The sequence below is a fragment of the Anser anser genome, assembly GCF_964211835.1.
Source record: "Anser anser genome assembly, chromosome: 5".
NCBI lineage: Eukaryota > Metazoa > Chordata > Aves > Anseriformes > Anatidae > Anser > Anser anser.
In genome coordinates, this window is record NC_139725.1 from 6,438,108 (window position 1) to 6,457,247 (window position 19,140).

Below are 19,140 nucleotides of genomic sequence, written 5' to 3' on the forward strand. Positions count from 1 at the left end.
TGCACACCGGGTTGGACCAGGTGATCTTGACGATCTTTTCTAGCTTTAATGGCTCTACGATTCCTCAAGGCGTACCCTGCAATCAGACGCTGCTCCAGCTCACCCACCCGCTGTGCCACCGCTCGCCAGCTTGCCCACAGCGAGCCCGCTCCTCCCGTGATGCTGACACGGAACCGCGCGCTCCTCTCCCTGCCCTTCCACGCCGCCACCTCCCCGCCGCCCTCCCTCGCGGGGCAGCCACCGGCCCTCCCGCAGGCTCCAAACCCTTCCCCCGGCGCTAGGACCCGGCGGGCGGCGGCGGGGCGGGAGCGGGGCGCCTGCGCGGCTCGGGCGGGCGGCAGCGGGCGGGCAGCTCGGAGCCGCCCGGCAGCGGCGGCAGCGGGAGGAGCAGCGGGTGCCCGCCGCCCGGCCCCGCTCTCCGCCCGGCGCGGCGGAGCAGGCGCTGTCCGTTCAGCACCTCCGGGCGCCCCCCGCCGCCGCCGCCGCCCCGGTGCCGGGGAAGGGCGCGGGCAGAGCCCCGCCGGGCCCCAGCCGCCCCCTCCCCGGCAGCACCTGTGGGCAGCGCCGCCGCCGCGATTCTCCTTTCTTTCTTTTTTTTTTTTTTTTTCCTCCCCTTTCTTTTTTTTTTTTTTTTTTTTTTTCCTCCTATGTTTTTGGCCGCGGCCAACCAGCGAAGGGCCCTCCCCCTCCGGCACGGCCCCGCTGCTCCCCAGCCTCCGCAGCGGCCGCGCTCCCGGAGCATGTCCCCCCCTGCCCCTGCCCCTGCCTTCCCCGCCGCCGCGGCCACGCCGCCCGCCGAGCCGCTGCCCTGAGCCGGGCGGCACCGGCAGCCCCCGGCCCCGGGAGCGGAGCCGGCCCCGGGAGCGGAGCCGGCCCCGCAGCCGTCCCCTCGCGGGCTCGCTGCCTGCCGTGCTTGCTCGGATGCGTCTGCGACATGCCTGAGAAGAGACGAGATGGGCCAGGGCGACGAGAGCGACCGCATTGTGATCAACGTGGGAGGGACTAGGCACCAGACTTACCGCAGCACCCTCCGCACCCTGCCCGGCACTCGGCTGGCCTGGATCGCCGAGCCCGATGCCCACAGCCACTTCGACTATGACCCCCGCACGGATGAGTTTTTCTTCGACCGCCACCCGGGCGTCTTCGCCCACATCCTGAATTACTACCGCACGGGCAAGCTGCACTGCCCCGCCGACGTGTGCGGGCCCCTGTACGAGGAGGAGCTGGCCTTCTGGGGCATCGATGAGACCGACGTGGAGCCCTGCTGCTGGATGACCTACCGGCAGCACCGCGACGCCGAAGAGGCCCTGGACAGCTTCGGCGGGGCGCCCCTGGATAGCAGTGCCGAGGACGGCGACGTCGATGGCACCGGAGACTCCGGTGACGGGGAAGAGGAGCTGGAGATGACAAAACGCCTGGCGCTCAGCGACTCCCCCGATGGCAGGTCCGGGGGCTTCTGGCGGCGGTGGCAGCCCCGCATCTGGGCGCTCTTCGAGGACCCCTACTCCTCCAGATATGCAAGGGTAAGCTCTGCTGCCAGCGGCGCCCTCCTCGAAACGCCCAGGCGCCCCTCAGCCCCGCTCCGTGCCCCTGTCACCGGGCCTACCGCCCCTGGCGCAGCGGGGCAGGCACCCACACCGGGGTGGGGGGTCACACAAAAAGAGGCGGGGGCTGTGGGGACGTAACCCACGCCCTCGAGCGGGTCCCGTGCACGGGGCACACGGGTGGACGCCGTGGCATGAGCTCGCGTACTCACGTGGGGGCTGCCGAGGCCCTCATTCTCCAGCAGGCTCCTAAAAACCCACGGTCTGGGGCAGAGTCCCATGCACAGGCCAGGCACTCCTGCGGGAGAAGGGAGATCTCCGTTATTGCAGGTAATTTCCCTCCACGCACAGATTTTTACAGTGAGTTATACCCCTGTAAGGAGAGGCACCTTTGTCCAGCCCTCTCATGAGCTACCACCAGCTCTCTCCCCTTCAGGAGATGGAAAAAGGATCTCGGGAGCAGGCAGTCCCTGTGGGACCAGGGGATTTGGAGAGTTTCTTAGCCTGGACTGGAAAGGCAGTCTGTTCTCATACGTACCGTGTTAAATATTTATGATCCTGATTCTCTGAGAATGGATAATTCAGGCGCTCACTTACCTCCCTACTCTGTCTTTTTCCCTTGTGGGAAATGCAAAGTATTAATCAGAGGAGAGGGTTCATTCATGTAGAAGGGACACTGTGTTTGACAGGTTTCTTGCCTGGCTGCTGAAGGACAACTCCTCCCTCTTGGTGCCTGCAGTTGTTTGGGGAAGGGGGATGCACACTGGTGCAGTTCCCAGCATAGCTGTGAATAAAGACGGTCTTAAACAGGCACCCGACGCCTCTCAGTCGGTGCCTGCGGTGCTATTACCTATGAGGACAGTGACATTAGGGCCTGATCCTGCAAGGGAAGTTAAAGGTAAGGAAAACATTTCCTTCGGGAGCAACAGCAGGATTAAGCCCCAAGGCATCTGTTTTGATAAGCAGGAAAAATAGGTGAAGGATAGTGCCTTCACAAAGAAATCGGCTTGGGTAAGCGTTACTCTGCTCTTAAACATACCTTGTGAAGGCAGAGAGCTGCTGCCAGCCCTCGGTGGGGATGGCTGATGCTTCGGTGGGGGAGGATGAGCAGTGCTCCTGAGGACGATCAAAGGAGTGAGATCAAATTAAGGAGCAAATTGGATGGATGGAGGAAAGCCATGGAAAGGCAGGGAGCAGAGACAGGGAAGCTGGTGGTGTATGAATGGGTGGTGGAACCGGCTGCTGGAGACTTTTGGGATGAGCAGAGATCTCCAGCGGGGAGCCGCCAGGTCTGCAGACTGAATGAATGGGAAAGCTGGAGCAGAGCCTGGAGTTATATCTTGGTGCGTTTCTAAAGGTTCTTGTTTGCATACCCTTTGGAGACTTCCTCCCCGAACAAAGAAGTTAATATTTTAAAATGAATTCCTTTAAACAGCACAGAGGATAAAGGAATAATAAAATATTTACCACAACATGAAAGGATGATGCTGTTGAACTGCAGCTTTCAAATCCCCGATTTCTGCCAAGGGAACATGGAAACAGAGAGGGAAGGCTGGAGAGTATCCTTCAAAAGGCTTAGTTAGCTTCCTTTAATCAAGCCCGACATTAGCAGGCATTGATTTGAATAGCAGATCTCTCTGGTGGCCAGGAATCTGTTGGTAGAACACATCTCAGGTCAAAGCAGTGTGCTTGTCCAAGATGCTGTGGACTGATCCAAAGGCTGAACGCATAAAGCTGTTCCAACAAAAAAAAAGCTATAAACAGATGAGAGGTTAAAACACCGTTTTTCTTGGAAACATTCCAATATTTTAGGTTGGAGGGCAAAATATATAACCAATATTAAGGGTCTGTGATGTACAAGCTGGAATTCTAGCAGGAAAAAGAATCCATTTCCTAATTCCCTGAGGGTATTTCCATTTAGGAATAGGCATTTTACAGAGACTTTTTTTTTTTTTTCCAGTGGTTATTATACCATTTATTCACAGTTACATGTGCATACCTGGTAGAATTCAACCCCTGATTTACCTTTAACTTGCTCTTTTTTAAAGGACTGTTAAATTAGGGAAACATGATTTCTGAAGTTAAGTGTATACTGAATATTTCATGGGTTAAATACCATTCCTTAACTCGTATCTATGGAGACACAGGCCGTATGCATTAATATTTTGCATGAAGGAAGATGGCTTTCATCATCAACACATGCACACACTGTCCATTAAGGAGACATTAAAAGACACTTAACATTTTCTAATAAAAGCCGTATGTTATGGTTATGGATGTAAAAAGAGATGGGAGTCCTTAACCTAATGACAGACACTGCAAAAAGATCTCAAACTCACAATAGTTAATTTATAGTAAAATAATTGACAGCATCATTAACAAGCGAGTGGTATATTAAAGCAATTCTTAGCAAAGTATAGTCAGGCAACAAATCCACCCTTACCTCCCTTATAATTGTGTATGCTACTTTCAATTACTGACTATTCCAGTCATGCAAAAATTTAAATTCACTGCCATTTTGTCAAATATTTACATCACAAAATTTCTCAGCCTAATTGGATCTTAGACTTGTACTAATGGTTATTATATATGTTTGGTGTATATATTTGACACCAAAATGTATTCCAAAGTAACATCTTTATATAAACATCGATTTACACAACCTTTGTACTGTTACACTTGAACAAGTACAAGGGATATGGCATACAAACATAGCTGCAGATCTGAATAAAGCAAGATTTCCCTGGACTATATCTGGTACAGCAATGCAGTGAACGATCAGGAACAGTCTAAGGAAGGCTAAGAATTCACTCCAATGTAGCCATTCCTGGAGCATTTCCATGAGCACTGTTTACAAACGCAAGCCCTTTGACTACCTACCAGCACCTAACTCATACTAAATGGTATCTGATCTCATTGCAGATCTCACTGTAGGTGGCCAGGGGGAAGGGAAGAGCACTTGCGTATTTCAGGCAAGATCAGCTAACTGCAAATTTGGTCTGTTTATAAACTTCCTTTGACCAAGCATAAGATCCCAGTTACTACTTGCTTGTTGTTAGATGCAGCATAGTTAACAGTTCCCTGTTAAAACAATAGAGGCCAGGTTTAATTACACTCAAGGTTTCTAAATACTAATTTCTTGCATAATGCAATTCATTCTGAGAGATCGAACACTTCGCATGGTCTTCTAAATCTGAAGAAAAGGTAGCTTGTTTCAAATCACACCTTGCCTTAGACACCTACCTCAATAAAGTAAAGAGGTCTTGCAATTCTCCGTACCATAAAGGATCCCATTTGGGTAATGGAGGCAAAGTCTGGTACCTGGAGGTCTGAACAGAGTAGCAGATGAGGTGACGGAAAAGGCCAGCTTCACAGAGACAGCGGGTGCACGTGCAGACCGGCAGCCATCCAGGTGGATTTGCAAAAGCATCTCCTCAGGAAGCTTAAACATCACCACGCACCAACGGGTACCGGGCACCTAAATCAGTGGGACATTTCTCTAAAGCTTGTTAGGACCTTTTGCACATCTTCAGGCACCTCTGTAAATGTACTTTCCCTAAGTATATACAAAGGGAAAAGTCTCCTCAGAGTTGCACAGACACCCTGAAGCAGCATATCTGGGAGTTAGGTTGTTCTCAAGTTCTGCCTTCTGCACTCGTTAGACCTCATAGGCCTCTGTGCGCTCACCGTGTGTGAAAAATACTTTCCTAGCACCTTGTCTCCTTCAGTTTTCTGTCTGGCCATGCTGTTCTTACACAAGCCAAGCTCCCACTGACTTCCTGGAGCATTTGGCCTGCAGGTGTCTAACATCCTTGCCCCCTTCCTTCTCGTCCTCCTCCCCAGCAGGGTAAGGTTGTGGTTGGGTCGGTTCACGGCCGCGAGGTCAGTCAGCCTTTTGGAACCTGCAGCTCTCCGCTGAGCTCCTGTGCGAGCACTCACATTCACATCGGACAGTTAGGCTTCATGAAGGAACCCTAAGGGAAGCTTTGTAGTCCTTCCAAATTGACATTTTTACTGTTTTTAAATAAAAGCTGGTTGGGGTCCCATGGAAAGTCCCCAAGAGCTTGACTTGCCATCCTGGCATATGCTGTACAGCCCTGATCTGGAAGAGGAAAGGCTCATGACAAAACTCGCTCACCCGTCCCACCTGTTCTCCCTTGCCACCCCGCAGAAGGATCGGCTTTCCTCAGCAGGTGGCTTTGGAAAGGCAAGTTCTGGTCACGAGGAAGGAGACAGTATGAAGGCTAGCGGGGAAAAGATGAGAAAAAGGGATTTCTTCCAGCTCTCTTCTGTACATTCAGGAGCCCTTCAACCCTGCTGTGTTCATTTAAACTAGTTTTTCTCCATATAAAATGCATCCTGTAGGAATGGGAAGGCTTATGGGATCCTAACTCCTGATAACTGTTCTGTCCTGGGGCTTAGGGTCTTGGGAGACTTCTGCTCAGTCTTTAGCCTGCTGGGTAGAGCTCAGGACCCTGAGAAATCACCCGGGCAGGTGCAGGTGGGCATTGCCCCTCACAAGGAGGGCTTATCCTGCAGCAGGCTCATGCAGGACACGCTCAGCACGGGAATGCTCCTCGGACAGGCGTCTCAGGGCCCTCCTGCCGCCCGTGAGCAGGCAGGGAGGAGAAGGAAGAGGAGGATAGCGGCCCCACGCACATCCCCTACCCACAGGGGCTCTTCTCCCCGCAGGGGGATTTTATGGAGCTGCTCTCCCACCTCGGGCCTTTGAGCGAGGTCTCCCCTGCAGAGGCATGGCTAATCCGGCACTGAAGCTGGCTGCAGTAATTCTCACCACATACGCTGACAATTAACTAGAGAGCCTAATTTTAACTGCACGCTGCATTACAGCTCTGGAAAAATGAGAATCCTTCTACATTAAATGAAGTTTCCCCTGCACTTGTAGTATAATGGAATTACAGATAGACATCTATTAACCACCATTCTGTCATTCATAATTAACATAGCTCCTAAAATCCCATCTTTTTCCTATCTTCTCCCATCAAGAGACATGCTACTGCAAATCCTTACATAACCCATTAGTAAGCACGGTCTCGGCTCCTCTGCATGCTGTCCAAAGCAGCCTTTGCAATCCCTGCTGGAAAGCGTTGGCCACGGCCCAGCTTCTGTCCCTGCTGAGTTAGCCAAGGTGGGAGCAGGCACACTCACGAATAACTCCTGTGAATTGTCCCTCTGGCTTCAGAAGTAATAAATTTTAAAGCTACCACCAAGGGAAAAAAAAAAAAAAAAAAAAGAAAACAAAACTGATCATAGCAACCGTGCAGAACCATGACTTCGTTGGTTCGAGTCGTTCAGGAGCACATAGGAAGAGGGGATGTCTGCCCGGAAAATGTGACAGCCTCTTTGAAGCCACAACCTCACAGGAAGATCAGAGGGATGATATTACCCACCTGACAAAGCTATGGCTGCGTAGCACAGACTTAGCAGTTTTAATTCATGGAAGGGTGTTTAATCCATTTGCCCATTTCCAATTTTATTTCTATTATCTTAAAACCTTTAAAAAGAACAGCATCTGTTGCCATTTTCATATATATATATAAATATATTTAATCTTACTTAATTTTAATGTTTCTAGGTTACAAAATTTACTTGATTTAGCCAAGGCTGTGATTGTATGGATCATACCATCATATGCATACACATATATATGCCTTCCTATCACCAGCACCTCCTACGACGCTGAGTGGGATTTCCATATGAGGAAGGACTTCAAAATTAAACCATCCCAAAATACTTCTAAAAATGTAACCTTGGTGCCACTGAAATCAGTATGAATTTAGCGACTGGTTTCAGAACGATATTTGGTCTCTTCTCTCTTTAAATCCATCCCTATATGCCTTCAGTTATTTTCTTTGCCCTTTCCCTGACATTTGCTATTTTGGTTCTGGTTAAGGCAAAAAAAAAAAAGGCAAAAAAAATACTGGTGTTCTGTGTTGGTGCATCACGAGACAAAGGACACAATGATCCATTATATTTTTATTTTAGAACTGATCAAAAATGGGATATATTAGACTGTACCTAGGAAAATTATTTTTCCAATTTGTTTTTCCTTCTTTTGTACAGTCCAGTATTTACTGGTACTCATCTTTCTTATTTTTAAAAATACAAGACTGCTCTGTATATATTTATGGTACTACCTTAGTATAGTCTATACATATTGCCTTTCTTTTAAGATAAGGAGAGATGGTAGCAAACTAGCAACAGAGGGTCCAGCCTTACTGTTACTGAAATTCCCTGCCAAAATTACCAGCAACTTCAAGGATAGAAATGAATTTTCCTGCAGTACGGTTCAGGATAAGAGATTAATTGCAGTGTAGGGCTTTTTTTAATATATACATTGCATGTTTCTGTTCCAGAGCACTGAGGTGCAATAGATCTTAGCAACTTATTAGGAACATACATATTCAAATACATATATTTTCATAACCAAAGACCTGAGCACACTGCATCAAAACACAGAGCTCTAATGCTGGCAGAGCTCTTCATGATCTTAGTGGCATTTTTCACTGCAAAGGACTACAGAATACATCCCCATTCAAACCACGTGACTTCAATTAATGTTCAATCAAATCATATCCAAGTGCTGTATTTCATAATAAAAAGGGCAAGCAGGGGTATTGAGATTGAAAAACTGAGCCCTAATTGATAATCATGTAAGTAAGCCTTTCTCATGCAAATACAGATGGCAAAGCTGAGTTTCCATTTTATATAGGCTTGATTTTATGGAATGCAGTGCATTCTTGTGGGATCACACTAACAGAACAGCCATTTTGAGATCTTTGCAACTGTATTTCAATTAGCTTAGTTACTACATGCTGAATTTGATCTGAGGAAAGAACAGCATTAGAAGGCTGACTTGGCTTTCTCTGCTGAATGTTGCATTACATAAATATGTGATTCACTCCAAACAGTACTCGGGAGGCACGGTGTTAGGATCAGATGAAATCAGAGAAATCTATGGAGAACCACCCCCTCCCTGCAGAATATTTCCCAAATAATTTTTACATCTCTCTCATGTGCTCAGTAAGGACCCAGATTTTGCTGTCTTCACTCCTCCTCTGCTAGCGATCCCTTACTCCAGGAACGTCCCCGTTTCCTCCAGGCTGTGCACAAGACACTGCCCAACACGGGTAAAGGTGAAAGGACCAGGCCCTAATTGATTTTTATTTCTTTCAGATATGATTTATAAGATATAATGGGGGCTCTAATAAATCACGCTATAAAAATGAAGAATAAGTCTGAGTCTAAGGCTTTTTACAGTGATTGCTTATGATGTAAGACCCTTTAATGACAGTAAGTTAAAATTGCATTGTAATGGCCCTTTGTAAATGCAATAAATCTCTGCTTTCAGTGCGCTGCGGACAGCCAGCGATGTGTGTGCTGCACATGATCCACCAGCACAGGCACTCGCTGCTGGCACACTCTTATGTAATTATGTTGATACTTGAGGAGCAGCAGCAAACCTCAGCACTGCTAGATTTACATTGAGAAAATGGTCAGGACCATCATGGTGTCGTGAAAGCGTGAAACAGTGTAAAACATCTGACTGGCTTTTTATTTGGAAAATTCGGAAAGAATATCCCTTCAAAAAAGCAGGAAGATGGATTATTGTTTTTAAATAACAAAAGGCAAAAACCTATTCCTACTGAGTCTTTCAATTTCGCAGAGACAAATACAAGACAGGACAGGCATTTTGGTCTGCGCAACCAACCCGAATACATCTTATTTTCTTAGTTTCCTGGCTGATCTACTCAGCATCCCCACACACAAATCAAAACACGCACAGAAATACACCAACAGATTAACAGCTCCTTGTTTCAACTGCAGCAGAATCCCTCATCCTGCCCACCTTTGCCCTCTAAAAACACACTTGAAGCATTACCTGCATTTCCCTGTTGAAATACAGAAAGATCTAGTCGGTTCAGGTTGCCTATGACTTCACATGCATCAGAAATTCTGCTGCAGATTTCACTTTGAAATTTCATCCCAATAACCCTGTTCTAGTTGTCACTTTGGATTCTTGCACTGTTCATTACTCCAGATCAGTTGACAGGTGGAGATGGTGGAGGCCATTGCCACGATTTGTCCAGGCATAAGCTAAATGAAAAACTTTAGAGTATTCTAATTTGATAACAGACTTCAGGAAAATGTGTAAGGAGAACCACCTACAAAAGGCTGGGCACCTACAACCTCTGTTGCAATGGAGGTCATGTCTACAGCATAAAAGGACATGGGCAAGGAGTTAAGAGACCTTCAGTATAGTCCAGCCCCGTCTTGTAGGGCCACTGCCCCAGCTACCACTGATTTTAATGGGATCCAGCCCGAGACCCATGCAGACCCACTTCAGAAAATTATTTTTCAGGACAAAGACAATTGTGAAATTGCCACAGCACTAAATGCAAAAGGGCTTGTCTTCACAGCAGCCTCCGATCTCTACTCTAAAAACAAAACAACATAATATCGGCCACATTGTGCTGTTCCTCTTTCTTTTTTTAGCATGGATCTCCCCATTGCTTACAGTGTGGAGTTCTGCAAGAAAGCTAGTGACAGTACGTCTTAGCACTTCTTGGCAGTGTGTCCCGCATGCGGCAGAACTGATTTTAACTCAAGTGTTTTTGGTAAAGCACGTGTCAGGAAAAACCAAGAACAACCTAACTATGCTAGAATAACTCAACCAATACCAGATTGAGTCAATTGCTCTTGTTTTTGTTGTTGTTGTGCTGGGGGAAGGGGAAGTAGTAGATCAACTACTATCTGAATTTTGCTTAAGTGGTGTTGAAATTTAGTGTTCAGCTGATATGAGTTCAGTGTTTATCCTACCAAGAAGTCCCAAAGGTGCTAGTGATTTCATTAAAAGACCTAATGTAAATTTTAAACTGGTATGGATCTCCTGAAAAGTTAGTTATGTCCATGCAGCAGGAAATCAATACTGCAAAAGTGCCTTCACTTTTCTAAAGAAAACATCTTTTGGAGAACCTGCTCCACTAAGAAAAGCTCATTTTGTCTTCTAGGTGTCAGTGTGACATGAACCAAAGGCAAATCACAAGTTTGAAATTCTGTAGCAATTCTATGGTGTCTTCAACTCCAAAACACAAATTTATCTTCACACGTTTGATCATCAGCTATAGCAACTCCTAAAACAGCACATTTACTATCTTCAGAGGATATCTGGGCTAGGGCAACAGGGTAAGCCTTTGTTCTGATTAGGTGATCATTAGCTTTCATGCAGAACTGTCCACATATTGGACTTCCAAGATTTCACTTAATCAGAAATACACACATGCTATGAATTTACTAGAAAGCAGGGAGGAAAAAAAAAAAAAAGCTGAGATTTGGACAGATGATTGCAAGTAACTGAGTTAATGCAGATTATCAAGCAAACATTTGTTAGCAGTTCTGACTAAAGTCATTATTTGTGTTCCCTACTTGCCTGCATATGTTAGCTCTAAAGAAACCTCTCTGGGGTTTCAGCTAGCATCTACAGCACACCACCAGTATGAAGAAGGGCCATATCCGTATAGCTTACCAAAAGAACATTTGCAGTGGGGCGCAAACAGCGCATTCTGTTAGCTCATTAAACCAGATCGTTTGGGTATGCCTCAGCCCTCCTCCCTCATTTTCTGTGAATTTCACTCCATGTGGAATCGCAGGACATTAAATCTTGGTACATCATTTTCAAAATGGGAAGATAACTTTTCTCAGGTTACTTGCATTTTTTGGCACTCCCTTACAATGCATGTGTTGCAGTAACTAGCACAACAGGCTTCTGATTTCTGTTGAGCCCTCTGGATGCCCTAAAAACACCAAGTGAACAATAACAACCTGTGGGAAGAATTTACACTGTATGGATATAGTTTCGCAAACCAAGCTGGACTAGAGGAAGAGATACCCAAAGCTATGGTTCTTCAAAAGGTGCAGCATGCATATGAGATGCATCAGTCAGCACAAAGACAGCAGGGTGGATACTCCCATCCTTCCTGCGTCATGGGAATTTAGCACTAAGTCCCGGCATCCTCACTTCGGAAGCCAGACTCAAAAAAGGATGTAGCCATGGGAGTTCAAACTTAGGATTACCAAAACATGAGCCCTGCAGATGTCATTTTTTAAGATGCATATTAAAATTTCACAGTGCCTACAGTATTGTACCTGCCTATGCCCAGAGCTACCTTAGTATTGTTGGTAACTACCTTGTATCAGTCTTGTTAATGCCCAGAATTTTTCTTTGCTAACAGGCTCAGTACTTTAAAAGTACTTGAGCATGCCAACTACGTACTGAATAGAAGCTGCGTTCAGAACTGCGCTCAAATGAAAACGGGATATTAGTAGTGCAAAACAGTTCCCCTTATGCAATAATCCAGTGGTTACAGTTTTTGCTAAAGATGTGAAGTTTTAAGTTTAGTATATTCCTCCAACTGCATGATTTTCAAGTTTTCACTGTCTCTGCTCAGGAGGCTTCCCTGCTTCAGGCAGCTGCATAATCCAGGCAGTTAGCGAGGGTGATCCAGTCTGCACAGCACGGGGAATTCACAAAACGATATGTGACAAAGCACTTTTTCCCAATAATATGGAACTAAGAAGCTGCTCCTGTGTGATAATTCCACGCTACCAAACTCAGCAAGGTTAAGAACAGAAAACAGATACTCGTAGTGACATTGCCGGAGACCGCATAACTTAAATTTTGTAGGATTTTTATATTTAATTGCTTGCTAGTTCAAAGTCAGTACCTGTTAGGAAGTGACCAGGTGTCATCGGGTGGCTGACTGTGTGATGAGCTTTAGTGATCTCTGCACAGCCCCTACGGAGAAGGAATGTGCAAAATGCACAAAAATTAGCATCTCAACAGAAGTAAAGCGAACTTTTTCACCCCAGAGCCTGAGCAGGCCTGCCGTGCTGGCAAGTGAGCTCCCAAGTCAGTGTAAGGACACATCACGTAATTTGTTCTGAACAAACCTGCATTTCCCAGGGCTATCAATCTGTCACCTTTCAGTCATGCCATGTAAATACAAGTATTCTTAAAATCTCTGAAGGCTGCCTTTTCATCAATATTTTAACATAAACATTCTTTTCATTTAAATGGAAATTGATCACTTGCATTTTATTACTTTTTAATATTTCAAAGTGCATTAAAGGAAAGCGATCTCAATTAAACTACTGCCAGGGTAAGTTTAACTTGGAAAAGCACTAGAACAAGTCGCTGCAAGGTTAGTGCCTTTTACAGCACACATGCTTTAGGTCTGGCATAAACGAACAACACAGAAGTGATCAATAAGCATTGTAGCCATTACATTCACTGCCTTCATGATACACCCAAAACTAGCTCAAAATCTTAGGAGGAACTAGCGTTAAGTATACTTTCTCTATTCTACCTTATATAAGAGTCTTGTGAGGGGCTTTAATGAAGCGGAGGCAGTTTTTCAGTTTTTCCATCTGTTATCAAATCAAATCCTGCTAGAACAGAAACACAACTGTATTAAAATTTAAAAGTGACAAATACTGGTTAAAAAAAAAAAAGTCTTTCAATGCTTCAGTAGCTTTGCTGTGCAGTCTAAAGAAGAAAACATTTTGATAATAAATAAAACATTTAAAAACCTGATTTAATTGAAAAAAAGATATAGCAGAAGAATAAATATAATGGTAAAAGTTGTAAACCAGAGCACAAAAAAGGAGGTTTAAATTAGAAATGTTATACTCCACAGCATTCAGATTTAAGTTTTAATTTGGGGTAACACCTTATTCTTACATTCTGCAGAAGCTGGGGGGCGTAGGGGGGAAGCAAGCTTTGAAATGTGAATGTCACTGAACATCTTTAAAAACACCACATTTATCCTATTTAATATAGGGTCATAAGACCAAGTTGTAGAGTATTCCAAAACCGAATCCTTCTGTCCCTCTTCCCATTGGGAGGCCTAAGTAAGGACCTGCAGGGTAAAACTCCAAAGAACACTACAGTTTAGCTTCATTTATGTGCAGTGGACTAAAAATGAATACTTAATATTTATATGAATCACTGTCAGTGTCAAGTAAGATGAAGTTTATAAAAATAAAACCAAATCAGGGAAAGACTTTTAGATTCAGTGGGTAAATGCCTCTTTATGTACGGTATTATTTATAGGTATTTTTCTAATCTGATCTGTCATCTTGTCTCTTACAATTATTAGAAAAGGAAAAAGGAGGAACTACGGCAAACATAGATGCAAAAGTAATCCTGCTGAGAGCTGTGGCACAAATATGAGCAAAAGCTGGGGAGTTTGGAGCTGTGTTCCTAGGCCTCTTGTTCTCTGTATGTTCCACAAGAAAACCAAATCAGCCTATTTCACATATATAGCCACCAATGTGAAGTACTTTTTTCTGCTTCCTTCATTCCGGTAGGAGTTCTTAGTGGTTGTATTTCTGCTAGGAGCAACATAAACAACTGACCTTTGATGTTATGGCATTTCTTGCAAATATAAACTTTCCTGGCTCTTGACTTTAACAGCAAGGTCCAATTCAGACCATCAAGAAATTTCATCTAATCTCTTCTTAGCACGACTAAACCTGTTTTGGAAGCAAGATGTACATGGTTACAGGTGTAGGAATTGTGCTAAACTTAAGCTGAGATGCTAGGTGTGAATGTTGGGAATGGCAGCTCCTTTTTGCCACCAGGATACTTGCTCACACCGTTCATCCCAATAGCCAAGCAGGTTCTATTTAGCAGTGCCAGCCTAGCAGCCCTCATTTCTGCTTGTGGTAGCTGGGGGCACATCACGAATTCCTGCAGCTGCAAAACTTTCAGTAAAAATCCCTTCCTGCGGTATCCTTTGCTCCTCGTTTTGACAACTTCAGCAAAAGAACAAAAATGAGGTTTCTGCTGGGAGAAAGGCTGTATGTGACTTTGTCCAGATACAGCAGAAGGTTGGTCTAGAGGTTTTGCTACAAGAGTTGTAACGTACACAGTGGCATAGGGCTCAGAAGGACATTCAGGAAAGTCTCGGTAGAAGATTTATGAGCAGAAACTACGTTCCCAAGCCCTGTACCATGTTTCCTGAGAGACCAGAAGCTGTAAGAAAATCAATAAATATTTGGATACAAATGGAAAACGCATCTTCTCATTCACTACCTGCACTGCACATGATGCTAGCTGTAATCAAGAACAAATTCCAGACAACCCAAAGCTATCAAGCTGCAGAACCCCTGCTAGCGCTCACTGCTAGCGCTTACTGCAGTCCTGCTATTAAAATGCCCACAGGCCATGGAAACGCTCTTAAGCCAAGACGCTAGCCTAAATTATGAATTCTTACAGTTAATAGAACTCACCACTAATTTGCAGTTTAGGTACAACCTTTTTTTCCCTTTTTCTTTTTTTTTTTAAAATCTACCTTCATTGAAATGGTAAAGAATCACTAGTAGTTTTGAGCTTCTTCCTAAACTGAGGCACTGATTTTATTTTTTAAACATACACATAGAAAGAGACAAGCTGAAAATGGAGTGTCATTGGTCCTCTTTACCATTTATTCTACAGCCTCATTTGTCTCTGCATTATAGCTTCTGGAAACTCTGCAGATGATGCTTAGGCAGCCTTCTCACAATACACAGATTTTTATTTTATTTACTATGAAACAGCTTTTGGAGCATCAACGGTTACAGTATACATATTCTGCTGTTTCAGATCTACAGCTGGCCAAATAAATGTACATATATTTTCTATTTTGGAAAAAACAAAAACAAACTTTTCTGCCCCCTCTTAAAGAAAGTATATTAAAAGTCTCTTTTCTTCATGAGAAAATAATTTTTTCTCCCATTATTAGTTTCTTTCCTCCCTTAACTTTACTTCAGAAAAAGTGAAAAACTAAAATGGTGGGTGGAAAGAGCAAAAGAGCCAGTGTAAGGGGGAATGACAGACATATAAAAAGCAGCTTTCTGCACAAACCTACTTATCTGTTACAATCTTTGGAAAAGGAAAAAGCCTTGCCAGTTTCAAGTCTGCAGGACACATAAGGCAAATATTGTTGAACATTTTCAAGAAAAAAATGACTTTTTTTTTTTTTCCTAATTTCCATTGAGTTATTCCAAATAACATTCCACATGCCCTGCTTACAGTCCTTTAGCTTTGTGTTGGGTGAGTTTTTCTTGTTTGCAAATTAGTTGAGGATAAAAACAGGTTTCCACATAGATCAGGAGGATAGGGGCTTGCTTGTGAACGTTTCTTCACGTTTCTCAGCCTGGCTTTGTGTTTTTGTGTCCCTTTCTGGACACAAAACCACTCTTCTTTCAGAAGGATCAACATCATCTTGTCTTTCTTGTTGTTCCCCTTTCACCCAGAGGCTGTGGCGCCAGTTCTGTTTTTAAGCACCATTTAATTGTTGGATGACTGACCTGCTGCTGCATAGCATCTCATGCTCTGTGAGCAGAGGAACTGCAGTCATCATCAGACATTCAAAGGACACTCTCTTGAAGCAGAAGTACAGAAAATAGTGGGTTCCAGTATAAGCAATGAGAAAGAAAATGTCAGAAGGAGGACATAGCGAATAGGAGACAGGAGGAGGCTTCAGAATTAGAAGAACAAATGACTGTGAGGAGAGGGAGGTCCCGCTCTTCAGTGCCCACTACAGCAGAAGAACAGCACGGGGACCCTGAAAAGGGAATGCAGGATGACAGATCACCTGCCTAGTAGCAGAGGAACAAGACTGTCAAGAGCTCGACATCTCAAACTGTGTTAACCAACAACAAATCCCTCCTCCTTTTCCAGCAAGGTGAGGACATAATCAGATTAATTCCAATGAGTATGCAACATGCCAGTACGTTCGCATGTGCCACAAGCAAGAAGACGGGAATTTGCAGTAATAGGTTTTGTAGTAAGAAGAGCACATTTTGCTGTTGCAAGCTTGCCAATAAAGTGTTAGGCTCCATAGTGAAAAACCTCTCACTCTGGAGAAGCGTTTGCTGTAGGGGCATTTGAGGTTTTTGGGCAGTGAGTTCAGATGCACTCATTTTTTATTGTGGCCTGAGAAGGTCAAACACCTTGATGACTGGCACGAGAGCTTGGCAGGGAGAAAAAAAAAAAGGCCAAATTCATCTATTTAAGAGCCTATGGCAGAGACTTCACCATTCCAACCCAGCCAAAACAGCTTCTCCCCTTAAGAGTCCTGCACAATAATTACGGTCTTCACCACACACAGACTTCTTTCAGCTGTGATCCAACACTAAATGGGATTTCAGGAGGGGGAAATAAAAAATAAAAAAGCTGGCCTAATAACTGCAGATGGTACTTGTGGAAGTGAGAAGGAGCCACAAGGCTCTTGCTCTGTCAGACCAAAGGATGCAAGTGTCTGTGTCAGTCCCCATAGGTATTATTCCAGGGATGATTCTCATTGCACATCAAATCCAGGGACAGTTAGCAGCCCTTGTATGACCACGTCACTTAAAAAGGAAGTCTGAAATAAACACAATCTTCATTTGAGGATATGTGATGTCTAGTGAAAAGATGACTCCAATGTGAACGTGTAGGATTCAGTGGCAGATACAATGACTGAGCTGAAACAACAAGGAAGAGGCATGGTAGAAAAAAGCAGTACAATCTTGTGTAGGAAGCACAGGAACGCACTAATTCCTGATCTAACTGCAGAAGTGACCTCTGGCAAGCCCCAACTTCTTGATAGTGATTTTTCCAATCTGTAATCAAGAAAACAGAGCATTATTTATCTACCTCTTCTGGGTATTGTGGGGATTAATTAGCTGATTTCTGCACAGTAATTTGGAGATAAAGTTTTACGAATTTCCAGTATCATGTTTGCTTTAAGCAGGTGAAGCGAGGACATCTTTTTGACAACAGAAAGAAGTTCTCCTCAAAATAAATCAGAGGGATCAGAAGGCAATCTTATCTTTGCTTCATTCTGATTATTCAGCATTCCTGAGTAAGATTGACAGGAAATGAGAAAGCAATGCTTTCATGATTCAGGGAGGTAAAAATTAGGACCATTTAAGACTATCTACAAAACCTTTCTAAACAACAGTTCAAAAAAAAAATCAGAAGATTCTTTTTGCTCCTTCAGATGAAAAATTAAAGCAGAACATGCGTAACAGATTATTGACAGTATTGACTACTACATAATATCTAAGTAATGACAAACTTTAAAAAGGGAACATATATATATCTGTCCCAGAGAAATTTTAAAATGAAGCTTGAAGAATTAAAGCACTAGTAGACTTATTCATACCCTACATATTAACTGGTTCCAGTTTACAGCAACCTTATAAAGCCAGAAAATAGTCTAAGTGAATCTAATGAATATAATAATCTAAGTGAAAAATAATCTAAGTGAACCCATCACCTCCTCAACCTATGTAATCTGAACAGGGATTTCAAACTGAAGGAGGAAGTTATACATCAGCCCTGAAGTGGCATCGAAACGAGCCCTTGACTTTTATCTTGCCTGTTGTCAGCAAACACGCTGCCTTCCCAGAGCAGGCAGACTAAGTACGAGCTGAGAGCTGTGTCTAGCAAAGCGGGTCTCTTCCAAGAAGACCAACACCCTACAGAATGAGATGCCAGAGCAGATGCTGCGTGTGCTGAAGCCCGACATATGCTGAAGCTCCCTGAGCAATCGCAGAAAGGCAAAAAGCATGCTGGGATCAGTCACATTTCTTGGCTGGGGTGGGCTAATCTCTAGGATCATCTTCATTATTATGAGCCCTCTGACACAAAGGCACCAGGCAGATATTGAAGATAAGCTCATAGCTTCCTGAGGAAACACGCAGCTGGAGGTGGCAGAGGTGCTACTACAGATGAGGGTGAGAGGAAAGGAGTCAGGGCAGACAGAGGAATGGCACTTGGACCTTTTCTGTCACTTGCAGTATGCTAGAACAGGCAGCAAGCTAGTTGCTCCCCCAAAGACTTGTGGAGTGAGGCAGACAATACAAGAGTTGCACATCTCCTTTGGAGATGCAAATCATTTTGAAAATATCCTCTAAGACACAGACCGCAAGGTGCGTTGGGCATGCATGAACAGCACGAGGCTCACTCACTGGTGCCTTCTTCCACTCCAATAGTCCAGTAATCCCCATTATAGGTGAGCAGAAAATGGCTATGAAATCTCTCGGGGGGCATTCTGGTCCTTGAAAAAAAATGTACTGCTTTTCGAGAGTTAATTCTAACTCATATTTACCGTTGTGTTTTTTCTTTATGACATACAGGGATGGCCTGAAATTGCTTTTATCCTGGTTGTCTAACTCAAGGCATCTAAAATGTCAAACTGGACCTCCCTGTTTTTTTTTCCTGGAGCAATCCCTGAAGGTACCAGGAATTACTCCTTTTCTAAACAGAAGAATGAGGGAAAGCTGCTGGAAGTTTAACCAAAAAAAACCACAACACTTTCCTCCCCAATGTTCATTGATTACAATTAACGTGAAGTTAATCAAAACTCAAAGCAAAACAAAAAGAAAGGTCAGAAAGAAATAATATTAGAAATATGTTCCCCAGTCAATTGCTTGCTTTTCAGGCTTTAGCAATGTAACTTCAAGACTTATGCAACCACCATAGAATTTGCTAGGTCTGAATTCTACTTTAAAAGTACCCATAAGCAGAAACTTCTCACCAATC

General features: G+C 44.3%; 1 protein-coding gene and 1 long non-coding RNA gene across 9 annotated transcripts in view; one reads left to right on the forward strand and one right to left on the reverse strand.

Annotated features, from left to right (window-relative positions):
* The first annotated feature begins 380 nt into the window (after positions 1-380).
* KCNC1 (potassium voltage-gated channel subfamily C member 1) overlaps positions 381-19,140 on the forward strand; it is a 126,208-nt gene continuing 107,448 nt past the window's right edge. For 4 of the 8 annotated variants that reach the window (XM_083839619.1, XM_083839620.1, XM_083839621.1 and 1 more), the window contains exon 1: positions 381-1,523. In XM_083839619.1, coding sequence (XP_083695745.1) covers positions 954-1,523 — 570 coding nt within the window. In that variant the 5' untranslated portion in view covers positions 381-953. The remainder of the gene's footprint in view (positions 1,524-19,140) is intronic. The other 4 variants (XM_083839623.1, XM_083839624.1, XM_083839626.1 and 1 more) reach the window with 1 other exon arrangement.
* Positions 1,682-19,140, reverse strand: part of LOC310900923 — a 41,182-nt gene continuing 23,723 nt past the window's right edge. The window contains exons 5-6 of the long non-coding RNA XR_014585460.1: positions 3,012-17,213; positions 1,682-1,842 (exon numbers count right to left, since the gene is read on the reverse strand). This is a non-coding gene — a long non-coding RNA (uncharacterized lncRNA). The remainder of the gene's footprint in view (positions 1,843-3,011; positions 17,214-19,140) is intronic.